This window comes from Magnolia sinica, chromosome 7, assembly GCF_029962835.1.
Source record: "Magnolia sinica isolate HGM2019 chromosome 7, MsV1, whole genome shotgun sequence".
Lineage (NCBI taxonomy): Eukaryota > Viridiplantae > Streptophyta > Magnoliopsida > Magnoliales > Magnoliaceae > Magnolia > Magnolia sinica.
In genome coordinates this window covers 14314365-14331351 of record NC_080579.1, presented here as the reverse complement: position 1 = coordinate 14331351, position 16987 = coordinate 14314365, and the positions used below count along the sequence as shown (strand labels likewise).

The following is a 16987-nucleotide window of genomic DNA, read 5'->3' as shown; positions in this document are numbered from 1 at the left end:
ATTGACTGCCTCACCATATCCCTCTTCATCAATGGCCTTTCAATCTTTGATGCTGTCCCCTGTCTTTAATGATGGGGCATGGTGCCTTCTTAGACTCATTGCACACTGGCCATAAGGGTGACAATGGGCCAATTTGGGTTTTAAGTTACAAGGAGATTGGTCCAGCTAAAATCTATCTCGCTTATTAAACAGGTTGAAAATCTCAAATCCAACTTAATCCATGTAAAAATAAGTCAATCTATATTTAATTTATCCGACAATTTTATTAAAAACTAAAATTATTTTATATAATTACATGTTTATAAAATCATTTCATTATTATATTTCAAATTACAACTATCATAACCAAGTTTAATGTTCTTTAAACTCATATATCATATTACGATAGATACTCATATATAGCTAATACATCTAACTAGTTGGTGCGTGGGACCTAATCATGATGTTTGTATGCCATTCCCCCCTTTTCACAATGACACCGTTGATCCAACTATTAGATGGGACCCATATATATATATATATATATATATATATAAAGGTTTTTGAGCCGTTGTTTATTATTTTCAATAGTGTGGCCCGCCTAATACATGGATTGACCCAATTTTCGACGCAACCTATTTTCTTAATACGAGTACTTTGTCAGACAAGTTAGATGTTATATAAATACTATGGTGGGCCTTACATACAACCATACTTGAACTCAACAACTTTAATTTAGGCCAATAAAACATAACCCAAACCCAACTCATATGAGAAATGGATTGACTTGAACCCTAACTTTAGGGCTCAACTAGATTGGTTGGTTAAGTCATTTTTGGCCATTCGATGATTTACCCTAACCAAATATAATTTTCAATAAATAAATAAATAAATAAATACTAACTATTATCCCTTAACCGCGGTTATGACCAAGATTTAAAACATGAGTTTAGTCAATAAGCTAATGGATTAGAATCCATAATTAAGATTATCTTTTTATGTAAAAATACTTTGGATTATTTTAATTGATAAAACTCACGTGCTAAACAATGCTAATGACTTTATTCTTTTGGCTTAGTTAGGCAGATTTATTTATTAAAGAAAGTATTAAAAAAAAATGGATGAATTATATTATACTCTGCGTGTGTACCTGGTTTCATACTCTCGCACATGTCTATCGACCATCATTAGCCTAGCATAAATGTATACTGATCCTGGCCATTCAAATTGTTGGTAGAGTGTTGATGGAATGTAGCTGACAATTCACCATGTGCGACGGATGCTAACTGATCGACGGATGAACATCTGACTGTTGGAATTGGACTACTGACCATTTTCAATATTGTAATTGTTTGGATGGTTAGGATCATCTGGTGGTGTAATTTCTTTTTGGGTATGCATCATAGATAGTGGGATAGATGATATGAATGGTATGGAGTTGTGAATGAGCACAATCTACTGTACTCTCATAGAGTATTATATAATAGCTTTTGAAAGTTTATAATTTCTTTGGGGGTAAGAACCTAGCTCACGGCGACCTCGAAGGGTCGAGTTGGGTGGTGGGCCATCTCGCACGTCAATTCAAGTATAGTTAAATCAACGGTTAATAGATGCTGTAAATCTCTTTTATTGGTTTCACTTTGACTACTACTTCCCACTAGATGGCTGTGTTGATTCCGTCCAGACTCCAGCTGTTGAGCTCGTGGGCCCCACTACAGCGACATGGGAGCGATATGGACACGTAACCACCATAAAGGTGGGCCCCACCTGGTTTTTGGAGGATTCTGCTTTTGCAATGCCGCGAAAGGGAGCCTTTCATGGGCTTTTCAAGGCCCAACATGTTTGGTAGGAGTGCACCTCTTCATACACGAGCATCTATCCATCGTACACGTGGAAGCGGTATGTGTCCATCGGGACCGTCCATACAGTGGGCCTCATCATGGATTGCCTAGTTTTCGAAAATCTCACTAATAAAAAACCACAGAAATCGTTTTTGTTAGATTTATGTCACGTGAACCATCAGCAGTTTTTCTTCACAACCATCACTTTTTGGGCCACTGTTCAGATGGATGGACCGTCCGATCTATTTTTATCTTGAATCATTTGCCATCTATGCTAGGTCCTACTAAATGGACGGTCCTGATGTATCGATCCACTGCCTACGGTTCTTCCAGCTCTACCATAGGAATCCATATTTTTCTCTTTTGTGGTGCACCTGAGCGGTCCATCAGGTGGGCCCCACGCTCTAGGTGTTGGTCACACATGCAAGAAAACATGCAGGGTTCTCTTAAAGAATAGCTAATGGTCGACATTCCATGGACAGATTTGAACCGTGGATAAGTGGGCTGCCTTGATTAATGGGCCAGATCATCTACATGGTGGGGCCCATCTGATCCATTGTAAGATGTCCTACAGGTGCAGGTGGCCCTAAATAGACGGGCTTTGGGTCGAGGTGCATGTGGGTTAGCAAAAATCCCATGTGCAGGTGAAAGGTGAAGTTAATGAAGCATGTGCTAAAGCCCACACGTGCAGGTTGAAATAGATATTTATACTCTGGCAGAGTGTACTGCTCCATACTCATGCACATACAAATTATACGCTTGGAATACATGTATTTCAAATCATCATCGAACAATCAATGTGGGTGGGATCCAAGTTTAACATAGGCCGTTAATCAATTAGGTAAAAGGCACAGTGGGCCCCACCATCCATGCGAACCTATGGAAGTGTATCTGGGCACCTCTTTTATTATTATTATTATTATTTATTTCTCAAAAACGACTTTGTGATAATCACTGAATCGAGCGATCCTAACCATCCATTTGGTGCTAACAAATGGACGGCCAAAACTAAACCGGTCAGAGGTCCAAAATCAACGCAATGGGCAATCGGATGGTTAAGATAATCGGGCTAGTGTGATTGTCAGACAATTTGAACAGTCCGGATTACCTTCATGCATGCGAAGCGTGCGGTGGGAGATCAACACTACCGAAAAAAAAATAGTGGCAAACGCATACCTGACCCAGGTCAAGGTAATGTAATCGGATTGCGTGACAGCTGGGCATCGAGTGAGTCGGACCGCGTTAGGAATGATCCGACTGGATCCGGTCCTGGAATATACCTGACCCGAACCCGACCACACCGAGTTACGCATGCCTGACCCGATCGAAATCGATTCTAGCCTGGACTAATCCGGAGAAGGGCCGTACACGAACCGAGTTAGCTTGATTAGCTCGCTTGACTTGACTTGAAAAAAGCTTGATTCAACTCGGTTTGAAACTGAGTTTGAGCCAAGTTGAGCTGATTTTTTGAGCTCGAAAAAAATTCAAACCGAGTTCTGGCTTACCTGAACTCGACTCGGCTCAGATCCTACCTAACTCGGATCGAACCAGTTCAGTGACTCGGTTACCTTGATGTTGATGTTGCTCACCAAGTGTTTAATGAAATGACTCAACGAAGTGTGGCCGGTGGCAAGGAAGATAGGTATATGAAACAAATATCCTTTTTATTTTTATTTTTATTTACAAGGTGTTTGATGAAATACCTGTAAAACTGCTGTTGTTGTGTTTACATTTAGTGAGATTTTGAAGGTGTGGGCCATGTGTTTGTGAAAATGTTGTACAGGCTAACTCGGCTTGATCTTGGCTTGAATTGGCCTAAGTTACTGACCGAGCCAAGCCGAACTCGAGGACTGAGCTGAGCCGAGTTCGAGCTGGGGTGAGCAAGAGGCCAAGCTGAGTCGAGCTGTGCCAAGCTCGACCCGGTTCAACTCGTGTACGCTTCTAAAGAATCCGAACTGAATCCAACCCAGTTACATATACTAGTTGGGTCAAGTCCGCACCAAGTCGGGTTGTGTGCAGTGGGTACCCACGGGTTGAAAAACCTAAATGCACCTACTGTAATTGCAGCCTGTCTATTAGCTATACGTCATCTCAATTCTGATACATCGAATCTGGTTTATATATGACACAAACGAGTGGGGTTTCGGATCACGTCGAGTCATTTTTGAGTTGGATTTTAAAGGTAAAAGACCAAAACCAAGGCAAATCTAACGCTCAGGTTAACCTCACCAAGGCAAATCCAACGGTCAAGTTAACCCCACCAAATAGAAAGCTTAGGTAGTAATAAATGCACAAAGCATTAAATGCAAGTTGCATTAAATGTTGTGGCCGACTTGAGCATTGGATCTGCCTTATTTTTTAACTCATTAGTTAAAATGACCTAAGAAAATGGATGGACCGGGTGGATAAACAGATAAATCACGGTGGGCGCCCCACAGATCCCATTCGTGGCTAGAGTCGCGAGGGCAGGACGCAATCCACCTCCCATTTAATCACCGTTCCGTGTTAGGCGAAGGCCCTGAATTTCAGGCCCGCTAATAACCATCAGCCGGGTACGCTGTCGTTGGGCTGGGCCTGTTGGAAATTGGATAGTAATTTAATTAATGAGGTGGCTTCATGAAAAAGTAATTTAAAAAGGCACTGGAATGTAAATAACGTACTATTGAGGTACTATTTTACAAAATTCCCAAAATTCTATAAACATGTCAAACTTAACCTACAATGCAGTATGTGGGGCCCACTTTGATGATTTCATGACATCCAATCCATCCATCATGTGCACTGCCTCATTTTCACTGTAGCATTTACAAATCAGATCTATCCAATACTCAGTTGGGCTACACCACAGCTAACAGATCGGACGGGGATGCCCATTGTTAAAAATCTTCCAGATTGTGTGTGGAGCCCACCATATTTTTTTTATATTGCACTCAATCCGTTCAGAAGACGTGATCTACCAGAATAAATTGACATCCCAAAATCTGGCCATCAAAACTAGGCCACACCACCTGATTTTAGAGGTTTTAGGTATAATCTTACATTGTGTGGGCAACCTGAGTTTTGGATCTCTCTGATTTTTAGACTCCAAAGAGAACATGAGCGGCTCCACATGATGAACAGATTGGATGTCATGCATCCATCACTCTGGGCCCCACACATCATGATGCGTGTTAAGCTTAACCGTATAAAGCTTTGCCATGGATCCATCTTCAAATTCTCCCCACATTAAAAAAATCAATAAAATAAATAATAAATAATTTATGATCAAATGTTAATGGTACAATCTTTTTCTAAAAATAAAATGACTCAATCCAGTGTTTTGTGGACGGTTGCGATGGATGGGCCAATTAATCCTAGGTGCACCCACAGTGTTTTGTGTACGAATGGACGGTTGTGATGGATGGGCCAATTGATCCTACGGTGCACCCACAAAGCACTATATCGTTTCTCTTACAAAAGCATGCATGATCTTTCAATGGGGAAAGAGCTTACCAATATTATGTTAGTAAAATGATCAAACACCCATTTTCTAAATCTTGCACTCGAGATGTGAGAATTACATATAGAGCTCCCCACATGATCTGATGTTTTGGGCCCTTCATCAAGCTGTCCACACATGTATACACCGGATTTCGGTGTATCTTCCATCATGTAGGTAATTTGTTGGCTATTTTAGTACCTGAATAATGTTTTGAGAATACCCCAAAAAGAAAAAAAGAAAAAAAGAAAAAGGAAATTTTAGTTCTTGAGTTGATCCATTTGCTAAAGAGAATTGATCAGATTCATCCATTGCACCATTAAGTGATGATACAACCGTTCTTTTCCCGCCAATATATCACAGCTTTAGAACATCCTATCCAAGCAAATGGTTAGTTACACCATGATAATCATCAGGTAGAAAATGAGGCCGATTTACTCATTGGGCGGGCCACGCCATTGAAGTAACTCACACCATCGGCTGTCCATTGATATTGACTTTCATACTAGGTTATCATCATGATCTGGATGTGGCCCACATTTTTTTACGGTAGGATATCCTACAGATGTTACATGTTGACAGGGAAAATTCTGCTGTATGTTTCTGATCATTGTCAGTATTTTAGATTTAAAATCATACGGCTCGGATTGCCTAGCATAGCACACAGCATCGATGTCGATACTGATTGTTGCTGGAAAATCTCTGTGGGCCCACCATTGATCAGAAAAACTTCAACTTCTGATTTTTTTTTTTTTTTAAAAGTTGAATGTGGACAACCAATATCATTTTATTTATAAACATCCACATTCCATGGCCATGAAATGAATGATTGGGATGTTACAATCACTATTATTTTGGGTCTATTTCCCATTTTTAATGGGCCAATTACTTACATGCTTTTTAAAGCCAGGTAATGATTGTTGAGTGGTAAGATCCGGTGGGCATCAAGGCGTGTGAGCTGTTCATTTTCGACCGGCATCTTTGATCTAGTCAATCCCTTATTTGATCTTTGATCAAGCAAACCAACTTCAATGATAAAAACCGCACAAACTGGCCGATGATCGGAAAACCTTGAGTTGCCGCGGACGTAAGATAGCTGTTGAATTCCATCCCCATACCATAGTATTCGATCACACCTGAAATTTTAATAGAAAAAACTACATTTATACACTTCTCATTCTCTCATATATGCTATTATGCATTTGCATTTGCTAGAAGTGTGGAGTAATGCAAATAGCATGTGTTGGCCTTTTCAGGGGAAAAAAGGAAAGAGAATAGAACTAAAGACATGTGGACGACTGTATGCTGGATTTCATACAACGACATTTATTTTTTCCACCAATATACTATTTATATAAGTAGAAATTTTTAGTATGCAGAGGGTGGTTTCCACAATGAAAATCACATGTCATGGGCATTATGTGTGTCTCACTTTATAAGTGATTGATGTAGGAAAAAGTCAAGGACAATTGAATGGATGGTTAGGATCGAAAATAATCCAGCGAGAAAGTTGGATTCAAGGGTTCAGCGTACATTATAGCTTCAATGGCCATGATTTTGTGATTGGCATTTCGTGTGAATGATATTTCGCTAGAAAGCAATTGATGAGCTTATCATGTTAACCAATGTGCCAAAGTGCACTGGTTCTGAAATAGTTGTCAACAACAATGATATTTTAGAAGTTAATTTTAAGTTTTAAGTGAAAATTTATTATTTAAATTTTTTTTTTAATTTTAAAAATATTTTAGGTGTTGAAGAAGTTTGATTATCTTGTTCAAATAAAGAGAAAAGGTTTGAGTAAGTTAAGACCTTAGTTTACTATTTTAGGAAACTTTATAATTTTAGAAGTTACAAATTTAGTATTTAGGTCTTACATAAGTCATATAAAATGATTTTATAAACAAGCAGTAATCATAATTTTATTCATTATTTTAAAAATTATTATTATTATTATTATTATTATTAATCTTATGGATTCAGGGATCCTCATGGATTTGAGATTCATCACAACAGAAGAAGACAGCGATGTCTTCCCTCCCCCTTCCCATCACACGCCTGCTATGCTAGTTGAGATTAAAGCCGGGTCTTTTCTCAAGTTGATGGCTTCCAACACAATGTTTCAAGTGTGTGTGTAAAATTGTGATCAATGTAGGAGATTATATAATTAATTAAACAATTGATTGAAGCTATGGAATTATGTTCATAAAAGAAATGATGCAGGATTATCGAAGGAGATTGCAATTAGTCAGCTTATGGCCAATGCCTTTTGGCTAATTAGATTTTAAAGAAGAAAAGTATACGCTTATATAAATCAAAGAGTGCCTCTTGTGGAATCCACTAATAAAGAAGAAGAGTGGACTTATGTAAATGTAAGAATGTCTATTGACAAATCCATCATCACATTAATTGATGAATCCATGCATGGACCAACAAATGTATTCATGGTTAGCTTAGAAAAGTTTTGATTGGACTCAAAACATTAATTGATGAATATATAGATAGAATTGAGCGATGATTCAGTGAATATGTTGACCCGATGGCTAAGTAGATTAAAACTTTCATGATCATCTTGTTAGGCTCTATGAAGATTAACACCCTTATACCTTCTTAACAACAAATAAAGCAATTCATAATTGCAATCTATTATTGTTTCCTAAAGTCCCATCATTAGCATAAAATTTCAATTCTACATGTAGTCCTTTATAATTAGATTTTGTCAAAGGTTAAATGCACAACAAAGACGGATCATCGCCATGAAATATTACCATTCTAAACTCATGGATGGGATTATTTTTTTCAAGTGAAGAGGCCTAATGTAGGAGAAAGTCAATGACAATAACATATATGGTTAAGATCAAAAGAAATCGATCTAGAAAGTTCGATCCAAGGGTCTAGCATACATCATAGCTTTTAATAGTTATAACTTTGTGATTAATTATTTGTTTCATTAAATATGCTATTGGAAAGTGATCGACAAGCTTTGTAAGCTTTATATACTGGCTAATACAAAAGGCTATTGACTCTCGAACAGTTTTGGAAACAATGTAATTATTTTAGGATTAATTTAGGTTTTAAGTCAAAATGTACTATTCTTAATAAGTTATAATTTTTGCTATATTTTAAAGTGTTTTATGCATTGAAGAAGTCCTGTCATCCTTAAAGTCCTGGTTTGAGTCATCGAGAAATCTTGAGTTATCACTATTTCAAGAAAGCCATGAATTTATGAGTTAGGTCTTACATTAAGCTATGTGAAAGGGCATTGTAAACAAACTTTAATCAAATTTTCTTCATTATTCTTAAAAATAATTTCTCTTTTAGAGATTTTTTTCTACCTTGTGAATTCGAGGTTAATCATAAAGGAAGAACGCAGTAATTGTTTTCATCTTTCTTTTCACCAAACACCTACAAAAATCTATTGGCCCAATTATCAGATGTGTGGCCTAGATGTACTTGAGTCAAGTCATAGATTGTCCTTTAAGGCCATTTGTGTGCCTCACATGATCAAATTACTAGTTGTATTTTTGTCCCTTGTGATCTAATTGGGGTCCCCATTTTCATAGTGCAAATGTTTTAGGCAATGTCACCTTGAGGAGAAAAATGGGTGATAGATGGTAATTTATGGTAAAGCTGGCTGAGTTGGCCACTATTTTGGGTCTTGTAAGAGAAAATTGATTAGGTTGGGTGTTCTTCCCAGATAGTCTATGGTGATTACTTTTAAGGGTTAGATTCCCATATTAGTTTTGCACCATTTAAAAGATGATGTGACTTTTCAACCGTACAAATGGAGTAGTTGGTAATCCAGACCGTCTAAATCAATGAACCAATTGTAAATGGAGAATAGCAAAAAATTGCCCTCTAAAGATAACATTAACCATTTTATTTTTCCCTTCAAATTTGGACAACTGACTGTTTTACTTTCAAACATCATTCGATAGATATTATTGGGATGGTTAGGATATTAAAGATATTCTCCATCCACAATGGATCCCACAACTTGAATGCTCTTAATAGTTGGAAGTCAGAGCCACACATAGAATGGGCCCACACAAACTCAACTGCATGTGATCATTCCCTATACATCATGTCCAAAATGTAGGAAAATAGGTTACCATCAAACCAGCAGATATTTCCAATTTACCATACCTGTGCAACATCCAACCCATCCAAATGTTTTGCCAATCCATGATGGTCACCTATGTAAAAATCAGACCCATCCACTAATCAGATGGGACACATCATATGATATAATAAATACATAGTTATGGTCCATGTGATGAGTGGATCAGGCTGATTTTTCCACAACGTAACTCTCATGGTGGGCCCAATCATTTGGACGGGTTGGATGTTGTATACATAATAGTTTGGAAGTTATCCACTGGTTGGACAGTAAATTAGCTATCCAATATAAAGGAAAAAAATGGATATGGCCCACACATACCATGCTGGAGTTCTCCTTTTCTTCCTTGTTGCAGCAAATGAGTCTGAGTTGTTGGAGTACTTGTACGTTGGAGCAAAGTAGATCTTCCCCTCTTTCCATCCTGTGAAAACTCTCCCAGCTTCTCTTTCCATCTTAAGCTATCCAAAACAAAGATCTTCAATCAATGCTGTAAAGTGGGCCCCATATTTTGGTGGGCCCCCACTGACTTCATTCATTTGACAATCTTAATAAGTAGGATCGATCACCCACTTAAACGCAGTCTGTTGACTAGAATTGTATGCTTGCAAGACAACAATTAGATCGCTAAGATCATCTGGCAGGGAAGATACTGGGACATGGACCATCTCATGATGGGGCCCACAAGACCAACATCTTAGATCACTTAGAGATGGACCCCACCCATATTATTGAGAATTATGTAATACTACTTGTTGGTTCATTGCCATTTCAGGAGTGGAGAAAAATTACTTCCACCATTTTGGGGGCCCATATTTTGGTGGTCCAAATATGATCTCAGTCAATGACTTCCTTCATTTGATGATCATAACAGTAGGATTGATTCCCCACGTAAATGTGGTCCATTGACTATAATTGTTTATCTGTGAGACACCAATTGGACGGCTAGGATCATCTTACAGGAGAGATACTGGGGCATGGTCCATCTCATGATAAGGCCCACAAGACCAACATCTTATATTACCGAAAAATGGACCCCACCAGTACCATTGAGAATCATATAATACCTGCTTGTTTGGTTCATGGTCACTTCAGGAATGCATTGGAAAGAAAGAGTTCTTTCATATCTACATGAGAGTATTGCTTCAAGATTTTTGGAATTTCTATCGAAAGTAGACATCCCAAAAACCACAAATTGGATTATCAGTTTGGTCTTCTGAACAGAACTGTACATGTGGGGCCCATATGTTGGTGGTCCAAACATGGAGGACCCTAATGGCAGGGCTGAGCTCCCACCTGAATGTGGTCCGTTGGCTATATTTGTCTATTTATGAGATGCAAATTGGAAGGCTAGGATCATCTGGCAGGGAAGATACTGAGGCATGAACCATCTCATGATGTGGCCCACGAAACCAACATCTTAGATTACTGAAAGATGGACCCCCACCTGCACCATTGAGAATCAGATAATACCTGCTTGTTTGGTTAATGGCCATTTCAGTAATGTTTTGGAAAAAGAACTCTTCCATCCCTATATTGAATTTTGCTTCATGATTTTTGGAAGTTCTACTGAGAGCAGAAATCCCAAAAGCTGTGAATTATCACAACCTTCGAGCGTCGATGGCAATCAAGACTACTTACCTGATCCTTCTCTAGAAGTGTGTCCCAGTCATTCTCCTCAAGAAGCTTCCTGGTCTCTGAGTAGCTCAACGCAATTCGGTAGTTCAGGTCCCCTAACCAGATTACTCGGCTGATGAACACGAAGAAATCCAGAAACCAAAACAGAAACTTAGATCATATCCACAAAGATAATGTCCATAGATTTGAATTTGTATTGCAGAACAACAAACGATCCTTGCTGTTTGTTGTGTGGGCCCTCACTGTGTTTGTTTGTAGGACCAGAAATCAGACCAAAAAAAATGGATGGTTTAAAGGAATCGAACAATGGTCCTTGTGAAATTCACACATGGCCCACACGAAAAATGGCCTGGATGTTGTGCACATGTGCCATGTTGGCATGTGGGGATGCTACAATCGTCGAGAGTAGCCACAGAAGGGCTAATGGAGAGTGAGAAATGCTCACTCGTGCTCGAGAATTCTCTCAGGGATTCTTTGGCCGGGCGTCTTGCAGATATTCGGGAATTGAGTGCTCTTCAGTATCTCTATCACATCCGAATTCCTCCGAAGCTCGTCACCTTCTTTCTCCCCTGAAGTCAGGTGACTGCAAACAAAGCAGAAGGTTGTTTGATGCAAAGACATGCTCACTGCAATACACCCCTGCATCCCAAAAAAAGAAAGAAAAAGAGAACCAATGTCATGAAATGCAATGCGCCATCGATCAAATGCATGAACCAATGAACTATAAATAGGCCCCACTGCGGATGGGAGACACCCAAAATTATCGCCCATCGAATGATCCTAACCATTCGAACATTGCCCTCCATTATATCCAGGCATTGATTGTACTAGTCCACTTTCCATTGGACGGCCGCATCTTCTGATATGGAATGGATGGCTCATCCAGTAATGGGACCCACCAGGTCAATGGGCTAAGTTTAAATCCTCACCTTGTTTCCAAGACAGCCCATGATTCCACGTCCAATGCACAATAATCTCAAGTGTCCAATGTACTGAGCAAGCTCCTTCCGCACCCAAATGGTAATGAAGATCCCAACCATCTGCTTGCTAGCTATAAGGCTGTAGTTCAGCTGATTCATATTCAAAGCATAAGCACTAGCGACATCGGCTGTAGCCATGAAACGGCCCGAATTCTCCTCATCGTCTGACGAATGGTCCACTTCCTCTATGTACGACTGATGGCAGTTGAAACATGACTCATGCTTCTTCCCTGCTTCAGACGGACAGTTACATGTCTTGAGCTGCCTCCCCTCCACTGTCCTGAAATTCTGACTGACTGTTTTGAGAGAAGGCTTGTGGAAGAATTGTAGACCGCTAGATCTTTTCAACTCCTTGTTAGAGAGCAATGGTCTTGTGCTTGAAGCTTGGGAGGAAAAGGAGGCAGTGTAGTTAGATGGGATGTTTGAGCTGTTTGGGTCTTTGATGGAATGGGATTTGTTGAGTGTTTGGTTGATCAAAGACAGCCATCTCGCTGCAGGTTCGTTGTCTTCCATAACGAGCACATTCCCGGCATTGAGAGGGACTATCTCCTGAAATCTGACTTGATTCAACCCCACCAAAAAGAAAATCTCATCAGAATGGATTGAAGTCTTACTCAGACAATGAGACAAATATCCCAATTGAATAAAATATAAAAGAATCAATTGTAATTTATGTGGATTTTAAGGAAATCAGGAATGACTAGTTCTTGAAACTACAAAACCAAACTGGAATTATAGGGTCCTGATCCTCCCTATCCTTATGAGTGGGGTTTAGGGTTTGATGATCCAGACCATTGATTCTAACTCAGATATGAGACAATATGCAAATTGAATAAAAATAACAAATTGATTGTAATTTATATTTGGATTATTAAGGAAAACAGGAATGACTAGTTCTTGAAACTACAAAATCAAACTGGAATTGTAGGGTCCTGATCCTCCCTATCCTTATAAGTGGGGCCATGATTGGATGATCCAGACCATTGATTTGAATTCAAATAAGAATGATTTGAATTCTTACTCAGAGATGATACACTATGCAAACGGAATAAAATATAAAAAATGGATTGTAATTTATATGTGGATTTTAAGGAAAACAGGAATGACTAGTTCTTGGTGTTGAAGTGATAAATTCCCTTGATAAACGTTGACAGCTTAAGCTTTTGGAGTAAATGGTTATTTGACATGGTATCAGAGTAGAAGGTCCTATGTTCGAATCTTGAGAGCAGCAAATATGCCTCGCTAATATATTATTCTCCCACAGGGTTTCAGGAAAATCAGGTCCGGCCCAGGGACCGGGAAATCTAGCCCGCAATATACATTGATACACCACACTCTGACAGCTTAAGCTTTTGGAGTAAATGGTTGTTTGACACTTGGAAACTACAACATGAATTATAGGGCCCTAATCCTCCCTATCTTTATAAGTGGGCCCCACAGTTTGATTATCTGGACCATTGATCTGATTCACATCACTGTGGATGGGGAATGCCTTGAATGTATTACAAATTGATAGATCCTGGCCACCCAATCTATTGCTTCTCTTTTAGCTCTTAACCATCAATTTGTCAGCATCATGATTTGAGGGTTGTGATCTTTCCTCCCCTATCCTCATATAGAGCTCTCGCCAGCACAATTTCTTTGTACCTTACTACAAAATAAGTTTATATGTGTGGTGAAAGTGGACCCGCCTGCGATCAACAGAGACCATTGATAGGAGGATTCCACTGTAGATTGCACATGATCCAAGAGATAATCACAGCCTTACAGTTAAGGGCATGCAAAATAGATTGTGAGAGTTAAAATGGTCTTATATGACGCAGGGGAGGACGTGAGGTCGAGCACTGTCTTCCTCAAGAGGATAACTATTCCGAATCCACGGAACTTCTCTGGACTCCTCACAGAGACTTCTCGAATCCACGAGGAAAGAAAGCAGAAAATAGAAATAAATTCTAATAAATTCGAAATTGATTGATGAATAATTAAAAACGAGTTCACAACCCTTTAAATAAGGGTATCAAGCAATGGGAAAGAAATCATAATCAAACTACAACTCAAACTCCTAGAATTCGCGACTTACTATAAATAGTAAAGTTACTATTTATAGACGGTCGTGATGTCTACTAGTGCGCAAGGTTTTCGGCCAAAAATAGTAAGTGTCCTACTTGGCTTCACCAAACCATTCCCCTAATTATTCTAAGCTCTTTTCACGTTGGGTGCAACTCCTAAAGCCCGACGGATGAAGAGTTATAATCAAACTAAAACTTACTATTTATAGTAAAAACGAAATTAAAACAGGGAAACGACCATCGATCAAGGGGTTTTTCGCAATTCCGGGCTGCGCAACCCGGCATAGCGGGTTGGTTGGCTAAAGTAGCTCGTTCTACCCCAAAATCATATATTTTATGTCAGATAACTCATTCCGGATTGCGAGATACGCCCGATCTAAGGTCCGATGGTCCGGATCACTTCTGTCATCGACCGGGCCTTTTCTGAACCATCTTGGCCATGAAACTGTCTGCGACCCGCTCTACATTATTATACCTCATCTGAATGGTTGTGATCATCAGATCAGAGGGTGATGCTGGGAACATGCGCAATCGAATGTACACCCATAGGCGATTGTGATTTGCATGAATTTGAAACACATCTTAGAAATAGTTCATACCCCAAAATGTAAACGTCTGATGGATCATCAATGCATAGAAAACCATCGAGATTCAGCCCATTGTGAGGTGATTTTCCTCCTACGTTCCATGTTGCAACGAAAATCCTAGTAAGGAAAAAGAGAATCCACAAAGAGAATGAGAACCTATCAGAAAATAATCATCGAAAATGATGAATTGAACAAATGAATTCAATTTCATAGTACCGAAAATCCTTTGTACGAATGATATTCAACATTGGAGATCAAAAGTCGTTGGAATTCAGACTCACGAGCCCTGGACTAGTACGTGTCTCTGCAATCAAGATCATGAGAAGGGAAGAAAAGAAAAATCTTAACGAATAAAGAAAGAATTTTTACTCCTAGTAGAATTTGCGAGAATCACAGTAGAAATGCCACACTCTTTTATCTCTTTTAGTACTATTTCATGATTTTTCGAAGGAAATTATTCTAAGGGCCTGTTTGTTTCCAAAAATCACAAACTATTTCTTTGTTCCGAGCCAAACAAGGTAGAGAGATTGAGAGAAAGGACAGGAAAAAACAGAGAAAGTTCATATAAATTCACCTTACTTTTACATGAAAGAATAAAACTAGCCAAGGAAGATGAAATCTCTAAAATCTTCTCCTTGTTTGCTCTTTCTTCTCCTTTTCTGTTGTATTTTTAAATGGATTGCAAAAGTTTTTCTTTGTAGTTCAAACTGGGGATCGAGATTCAGTCCAATGAGATGAATTTCGACCGTTTTGCCTCTATGAAAGCATTCTTGGATGGATTTTTCTGATGAACGAGGACTAAAAAGCTTCGGTTTCTCATTAGTCAGACCTGAATCAGTTTGGCAAGCTGTCCTTGTTTTTGTCTACTTTGACAAAGACGTTCTGACATCTCTACTGCATCTACCATCCTCTTTATTAGTTACCCAGTATTAAAAAAAATTCCTACAGCTTTTATCTGCAAACGAGTCAAAATGTCGAATTCCTGAAAATGGGTATTAGCTAAAAGGAAAAAAATAATAATCTGCAAGAGCCGATGAGAATTCCAGATCTCAATTCTCATTGAAGAATATATCAAAATGGGTTTTCACCGAAAGGTAAAACACTTGGTTCATCTTTCAATAAGAAGACCCAGTTCAGAAAAATAGACGGGTTTTCTAGAATTGAAGTACAAAAAAGGTATGTTTATGATCTCGAAAGACTATTTTTCATTAAAAATCAGAGAAAAAGATCACGTAACTAATGCAAATTACAGACCCGATTCAGAAAGATAAATGGATTTTCTTGAATTGAAGTAAAATAAGGTGCTTTTATGATCTAGAAAGTCTAGCTTGGTATTTTGCATTGAAATTCAGATAAAAAGATTAAGAACCGATGAGAATTACAGACCTAATTTAGGGAGAGTAACCAATGTTTTATTATCATCATCATTATTATTGAAAAAGACTATATCTCACTATTTGTATTAAAATTACCAGAGAAAATGTCAAAGAACTGATGAGAATCACAGACCCAATTTAGGGAGAGAGGTATTCACATACCACATAGTATGTGAATTTTCATGAACAACGTTTTTTTTTTTTCCAGAAAATGTGTGACTTGTGTTGAACATCCGAACCGTGCAAAAGGTGGGTTCAACCATGAATATCACCTGGGACGAAAACCAGGATGGCCCGCTCATCAGGCAGGCTAAACCAATGAAATTCATAGGCAACTGATGTACTGATTCAAATGTACAGATACGAAGCATCTATCATCTATCGCATGGATTGGTCAGATTTTCACCCCGGGTGGTCTTTATAACGTGATCCATCTTTTGCACAGCTCAGATATTATTAAGTGACATGTTCGCGCAACAGAAACCGTTGTATCTGAAAGTCCAATTCGATGTTGTATGTGATCAATTCTCTTTTAGAAAAATAAATGAGTTTTCATGAATTCAAGTAAAATAAAAAGGTGTTTTTATGATCTACAAAGACTGTATCTCCCTCTATTTTCCATTAAAATTCAGAGAAGAATTAAAGAAATTTGAAACTTCTCTAAGGTTTAAAGCAACATACCCAAGAAGTGCGACAACCTTCTATTCTTTTTCTCCTTTTCTTTTGTTTCTTTTCTCGAAAGATGTTTGGAATGAAAGACTACAATTACCTCCAAATAAAGAAATGGCAAATCTCTTCTTTAGAAACACAATGTAGAATTACCCATTTATAGGAGAATAATAAAAAGTTGGAGATGTTGTCTTCCACCAAGCAAGAAATGGTCGACAAAATCTGATTCTTTACAGTGAAAGAAGGGAAAAGCATA

The 16987-nt window shown here is 38.5% G+C and overlaps 1 protein-coding gene across 6 annotated transcripts; it reads right to left on the bottom strand.

The window, feature by feature from the left end:
* Window positions 1-5191: 5191 nt before the first annotated feature.
* LOC131251111 (type I inositol polyphosphate 5-phosphatase 10-like) lies at window positions 5192-16859 on the bottom strand. Of its 6 annotated transcripts, none has more exons than XM_058251625.1 (9): window positions 16744-16859; window positions 14903-14990; window positions 14699-14803; window positions 11980-12586; window positions 11496-11689; window positions 11054-11162; window positions 9737-9873; window positions 6192-6434; window positions 5192-5499 (listed from the first exon to the last, which is right to left on the bottom strand). In XM_058251625.1, the coding sequence occupies exons 2-9, from the start codon at window positions 14932-14934 to the stop codon at window positions 5493-5495; spliced, it is 1434 nt and encodes a 477-aa protein (XP_058107608.1). In that variant the 5' UTR covers window positions 14935-14990; window positions 16744-16859; the 3' UTR covers window positions 5192-5492. The 6 variants fall into 6 exon arrangements, with proteins under 6 accessions (XP_058107608.1, XP_058107609.1, XP_058107610.1 ...); XM_058251626.1 differs by lacking the exon at window positions 16744-16859 and adding an exon at window positions 15261-15613; XM_058251627.1 differs by lacking the exon at window positions 16744-16859 and adding an exon at window positions 15266-15613.
* Window positions 16860-16987: the final 128 nt, after the last annotated feature.